This window comes from Tubulanus polymorphus, chromosome 12, assembly GCF_964204645.1.
Source record: "Tubulanus polymorphus chromosome 12, tnTubPoly1.2, whole genome shotgun sequence".
NCBI lineage: Eukaryota > Metazoa > Nemertea > Palaeonemertea > Tubulaniformes > Tubulanidae > Tubulanus > Tubulanus polymorphus.
The window spans coordinates 262,903-269,704 of record NC_134036.1 but is presented as its reverse complement, the minus strand read 5'-3'; the positions used below and the strand labels follow the sequence as shown (position 1 = coordinate 269,704).

General features: G+C 38.0%; 2 protein-coding genes across 2 annotated transcripts in view; one reads left to right on the top strand and one right to left on the bottom strand.

Annotated features, from left to right (window-relative positions):
- Positions 1–298: 298 nt before the first annotated feature.
- Positions 299–4,062, bottom strand: LOC141914084 (uncharacterized). Its single transcript, XM_074805362.1, has 4 exons — positions 3,746–4,062; positions 2,932–3,064; positions 1,472–1,616; positions 299–1,154 (listed from the first exon to the last, which is right to left on the bottom strand). The coding sequence occupies exons 1-4, from the start codon at positions 3,798–3,800 to the stop codon at positions 924–926; spliced, it is 564 nt and encodes a 187-aa protein (XP_074661463.1). The 5' UTR covers positions 3,801–4,062; the 3' UTR covers positions 299–923.
- LOC141914083 (COMM domain-containing protein 6-like) overlaps positions 2,427–6,802 on the top strand; it is a 54,413-nt gene continuing 50,037 nt past the window's right edge. Inside the window, exon 1 of the mRNA XM_074805361.1 lies at positions 2,427–2,913. The gene's annotated coding sequence lies outside the window, so the exon portion shown is untranslated. The remainder of the gene's footprint in view (positions 2,914–6,802) is intronic.

Genomic DNA, 6,802 nt, shown 5'->3' with positions numbered 1-6,802 from the left:
GTAACGTATTTCACAGTGTCGGCCATCTTGGAACTGGGGCTCGAACTACAGCGACAATTGCGTGGCCTTAGGTCTAAGCCATGACTATGAAACCAGCCCTGAACATTATAGGCGTTCCAATTATTTACACTGTCAAAAAGGGCAAAACGTTGTCGAAAAAAGTGTGAAAAGGTCAAATTCTGCAAAACGAAGGCAACATTTTGTCCAAAACAATTCTGCTAAATCGAATCCATTGATTTCCGCTCGAAATGAAATAAAATAAAATCATTTTTGATACAAAAACTATTTTGTTTTGTCGACATTTTATTTCATCAAGTTTCAAGCTTTATTGGAAGATGTAAAATATCGGTCAATTTTGAAAAATGAAGCGAAGCTAGTTACCTCGTGGGGATAACACTAATTTTGATAATTGTACATATAAAATATATAGTTGATAATACATGTACATGTAATATACTTGAGATCATTTAACAGAAAAAACAGTCGTGTGACCTTGAATCTCAATACATAAGTTAATGATCCGATTAAGTGTTCTTTGAGTGGCAGTTACTGTAACTCTTCTTTCACCCACAAGGGGTCGCTTATTGCAGTACTGTTTGCGCTGATAGTGTCTGTTCGCACGAGTCCAGTTTTCTCATAGTGAACTCCAAAATCTGTCGACATCGAAATTACTGTATCATTTTCACAGTGTTACGCGTGTTATATACGTGTGTTTAATGTATAAACAGTGGCGTGTATATGAATTGTACACATGTTTTAAAAGCTTTGGTCCAAACCTAAACATTTTTTGTGGTAAAAGAAAATTTCCAAAAATAAACTTTTCTCAACTAAATTTACATAATTACAGCTAATAATATGAATAAATATTTCTTCAAGATCTGTGCATAAAACTATGACGTAATCGAAAAATGTTCATTGCGTCATCAGAATTGTATTTTACGCAATAATGACGTCACCACGCAAGCTAAGGCTCCGAAAATGGTGACGCTCACGCGAGAAGACGTGACGTCACGACCACTATTGCATAGATCATCTTCGCAACATTCCCGGATGAGTTTCGTACCGTCTGCCAGAGTTTTCCATCTCTCGCGACACTGCTGTCGACACTGCCGCACCACAAAGTAGTTCCTGTAATTCAATTCCACTAAATCTTTCTGGAAATATGAATAAATTACGCTCTCATAAGAAATTTGCATATTCGAAATTTATGCAAATGAAGGTCTAAAATTTGAATAACCGACTCAAAATTCTCAAACATAATTCGTTTATGCAAAACATTATGCTGATGAAATTCCCAAATTTAATTTTCAAACTTACTTTGCATATGCAAATACGTATGCTAATGAAAGTACCAAATTTAATTTTCAAACTTAATTCGCATATGCAAATATATATGCTAATGAACGTCCCAAATTGTAAGACGCTGAGAGTTCTTTAAATGAATGCATTGATAGTTTCAAAGAATGCCTACCACGCAGTACCAGTCTCTGGAACATGTTTTCTCCAGTGAAGAAGGCAGATAGTCCTGTAATACTCCATTAATTGAGTAGGTACGATTCGGTGTACAAAACCCGTGATAAGGAATTCCACCCCGAAACGACGCCCCGTCAACCGCCCTACAAGTATAGATTTAAAGATTCGTAGATTAGCCTGTTGTAGATTAGCCTATTAGAATAAACACCGAGACAAATAGTACTAAATATGTTAACTATTCATTTTTATATTCGATTCACCTGATGAGGCTTCTATACATTAGTATCAAAACTTGTCAAAAATAGTCAACCTATATAGAACCCTGGTAGAAAAATGTGTAGAGTAGCCTCGTGTTAACCGGGTTCAGAATAAGTAACGAGACGAGTAGTATTATATAGTTTAACTATTTATTTGACGCACTAGCTTTCGCTACTAGTGTATAGAAGCATCAGGTGAACAAGTCAAGAGTCAATGAAAAGACAACAGACTGATACTAATTAGAGATAGTTGATAATACTAATGATACTAATTGATGAGTGACGTGATAATAATAAGTATAGATTTAGAAATAGATTATATATTTCGAATATGAATTGTAGTTAGAAATGAAGATTTTTTGAATACATATTTAGGAAATGTATGTATGCGTGTTTAGCAGCACATGTTAGAAAATATATAACGTCCATATCGTAACCAAAATTGGCCTTGCTAAATACACTAGACTTAAGTTGTTAGATCGGTTATTGAATTAAGACTGGTATTAAATCTAGCCAGGACTGTGAAACTGTAACCTGGATCATGAGGATTAACATTGAATGATGGTCTCAATACGGTTTTGGGGGTCTGTAGAAAGAAATTTGGATCAAGGTCAGATCGGATTTTCTACAGATGGCTGGACAGGTCAGACATATACATTCATACATTCATACATTCATACACGTTTTAGTATATGAGGTACATGGACAGAGAGAGGTAGCGAGGTACATGGACAGAGAGAGGTAGCGAGGTACATGGACAGAGAGAGGTAGCGAGGTACATGGACAGAGAGAGGTAGCGAGGTACATGGACAGAGAGAGGTAGCGAGGTACATGGACAGAGAGAGGTAGCGAGGTACATGGACAGAGAGAGGTAGCGAGGTACATGGACAGAGAGAGGTAGCGAGGTACATGGACAGAGAGAGGTAGCGAGGTACATGGACAGAGAGAGGTAGCGAGGTACATGGACAGAGAGAGGTAGCGAGGTACATGGACAGAGAGAGGTAGCGAGGTACATGGACAGAGAGAGGTAGCGATTTTAAGGAATGACAATTTCAAGGAACATATTCAAATATAGGAGGATTTATGAGGAATGGGACAAACAATGATTTTAATTAAGGAGGATTTAGCTAATTAAAGGAATAAATGGAAGATTAGAATTAAGAAGATGGATTAGGATTTGAAGGTAGGTGAATTTTTTTACCTTTTCATGTATCCATATTCTAAATTGAAATAGTAGCTGGCGTCGTACTGATTACGTCTCTCGTGGTAACATTGATAACATCGTTTCCATTGTCTTCCGTCACCTCTGTTCTCTTCTTGCCCGACTATACCAACTAGAACAACAACAAAATTTCAATAACAATTTTTCATATTGGCTTAAAACTGATGTCCTTGATGATAATATTAATCATAATTATCATTTTTACCGTATTTGGTGCCTCTATTCATTCGGATAGATTGATTTTATTTTCATAGGACATAATTACAATTTCTCTTACAAAATATTTAGATGAACTATGAAGGACTCATCCAGAGCCTGAAAGCTGTAGATTGCTCTATTAAATACTGCCGAAATATTGATACATAGAACGATATAGCTGCTACTTGGACAAAAGAAAAAGTGTGGCTAGTCATAAGCTTGAATTTTAAAAAGATTTTAAGAGCTGATTTAAAATAGTTTTCAATACTATTTCAGGTAAAAACCATTCCAAAGCATAAAGTTTGAATTATTATTGTCCTCATTGAAAACATGAATCAAAATATAATTGGCTTAACTAAAGATTTAAATAAAATTTGTCCACAAAATTGGACCAAGGCTAACAATAAAAATATGTTACTTTGCATGAATTTACACTGATTTTTTCAAATTTGAATGAAAGTTAATTCAAACGTTCGAAATATATATCAACACACGAAGATATTTATTTCGATCTTATATTTGTTAAAATCTGAATTCGTTTGTTAAATCTAAAATGATAAGATATTTCGGAATATAAATTACATGCATTACTTACCAATGCAACAAACACCGAACAAAACAAGAATATATATCTGGGTTTGTGACGCCATTTTCACACGTCCTTTTTAAAATCGGATGACGCCTGCAATTCTTGATTTATATAAATCCCCAGAAAGTAGGACAAATAATCCAATTCTTGTAGAAATCGTTTTGACTTCAATAAATAGCTCTTGTTCCGTGCGGAATTTTTTCTCCTAAATGTACGTCCGTGCGCTCTGAAATTGAAATTCTTTGAAAATGTTTTAATATGTTTACTGCAATTAAAATCAGATACTATTATATATATTTCCATATAGTGTGTAGGTAGTATAGTGTATAGGGTGTGCAGGGTTGTATGCAGGGCAGTGCTTGTTTTTGTCAGGATCACTCAAGCGAAACCCGTTGTAAAGAAACAAACAAGAAAGTGTAATAAATTCTAAGAATGTCGTTCGGTCCTGAGAGGTTTATTCACACACAGGCAGACGACAGCGCTGAACCGGTGGCTCATTTCGCAGACAACTACGTATTCATAGAGAAAATACCAAATGTTGCAATAATTTCTGATTATAGAAATAAATATAGTTTCACTTTTAATTTCGGGATAAAACTTTATTTCTCACCAAAGCCAACAGGTCGATGATAATTAAGAATTTTCTCTGGCAGTTTCCAAGTTTTGAATAGATTTCATCAGAAAAGCGAAAATAACATGATATAGATGTTACTAAGGAAGGTTAAGGAACTATGGAGGTTAATCGAGTCATCAGTGGGTCTTACTCATTAACACTGAATTCAGAGGGCTTAAGAAATTGATTTCAAAAAGTTCATTTCTGCTGAGTTTAAATGTCGACCCGGCCGCCTATCTACCCTGTACTTTACTATTTGTTTTCAATTCATGATCAAGCTAACAATAAGAGACCCGGCAGTTATAGAAATGAACTGATTACAAATTTCATTGCAGTTTATATAAGTGACCCAGCCGATTAGGAGAAACAAGATATCATTTTATTTTAGCGTCATGCCTTATATCTGTCTGGCTATCATTTATTTCTTATTCATGTCTAACGAAATCTATTGGAATCGTTTGCGAGAAGGTAATTACTTCCTTTTCGAAGTATTTTGCCGAAATTATTTCCCCAAAAGTTTTCGTTCGATTTCGCTTTCAATCGGGTTCATCCATTACTTTAAAAGTCTGAGAAACTTAAACGAATTTCTTTTATTGATTGGTAAAGAATGACAGAAAGTGAATTTAAATATTAGGATTTATATATCATTCGTCATTTGTTCTGTCAATGAAGACCAGGGGCCGGTTCCTCAGTTGAGAGACTATGGTCTTAAATTTTAAGACTGGTCTTAAGTTGTTACATTGGTTATAGAACTTAGATGGTCTTAAATTCGTCTTAAGTCTATGCCATGACTATGGAACAAGGCCCTGTTCATTGTCACTTTCATTCTTGCTCTCACCATGACGACGAAGACAGGCGTTTCTTTTCTAGTCGATCTTCACTTCAACGCCATCTAGCGTATGTAATCCTCATAAACCATTGGAAACGATAAATTCAACACGAACTAGCGATTCAACATTTTTTCTCATAGTTTAATATAATTTTTAATGACGATTTTCTCGACATGAAATGAAAAGCCTTTAATAACAAATACTGTATCATCTTACAAAATACCCTCTCCATATTTGGTGGCCTCGCCTTATTTGGTACCCTCTCCATATTTGGTAACTTCTCCATATTTGGTGCCCTCGCCATGTTTGGTGTGCATTCAATCCTGTATGACGTCATCGTCGAATGTGAGGATTCCCTCGGGGCTCAATAGAGGGCTCTGTTTCTCTAAAATGGCGTCGGTTGTCGGATTGTCCTCCAGCTCGGGGCTCAGAAGCGCCACCTCGTCTAATTTCGCGCACGATTTTGATAACTGTTCCGAGACCGGAAGACGGAACCTCCGAAGCGCAGAATTCTGGGAAGACTCCGCCTTTAAAACTTTCTGCGATGGATTGAATGTTTTGTTTAACCGTCCTGATTGTTGCGATGGTTTATTCGGTTTCGTTGGTGATTTTTTTGAAACATGTTTTGGCGCATTTTTCGAGGATTGTGGGGGCAGTAGTTGCCCGGGCGACGGGGTCTTTGTTGTCGGTATTTCGGAACGATTTGACTTGCCGTAAATGACGCCAGCGCCATCTTTATTCGTATTTGATTTTAGATTAAGTCTAAATTCACTGATTTTCGGTCGATACGAGGAGGAGGGTTTGGTCACTATTGTTGCCAATAGAGGATCGCTCTCTTCCGTCGTTGCTACGCGATTGCTTGCATTGTTTTCGCCCTTGTTATCGTTGGAAGCACTTTTATTCTCGTAACAACAATCGATGTTACTCTGTTCCGTGCCGCCGATTGTGACCGTGTCCAGATTCTGGTACGAGGCGGACTGCTGCTGCTGCTGCTGCTGAGTCGATAGTTCTGATAAGGTTGTCGATACACTCCTGGTGTCGCTGTCGAACGAACGCGAATTTCTCAACTCTTCGTAGTTCATCCTCTGCTTATGTCCGCTAGAGGGCGCCGTAAGTTTTTTACGTTTCGGGCTCTCCGACCAGCTGATCTCCTCGACGGTTCGGTTTCGGATTCTCTGCCCGGGTTTCTCAACGCAGAACATCGCCGCGATGCGCCTCCTATCGGAATCGTTCATAACTCTCTCGTCCACTTGACCTTCACTTTCAGAATCGGACGACAGTTGCGACGGCATTGCCTGGTAACGCCGTACATCGACGTTGCTATGGCGATTTTTATTTGGTTGTAATTCTACGTAACGATGGCCTTCATAGTTACAACATGAATACGAATCGCACCGAGGCTGTTGAGTGTCGGGTCCTGTGGGCCATTTAGGGATTATTTTGGGCACGTACTCGCACCTGCACGTATGATGACACGGGTGTCCGTTCGATGATTGTTTCACGTAAACAATTTTCCAGCGGTCACCGAGGTCATCACCGGCCGTAGCGTTACTAACCGACGTACGACTATGGTCGGGATGTTCACGTTGTTGCTGGGGCAACAGTCGACTTTCTTCGTCG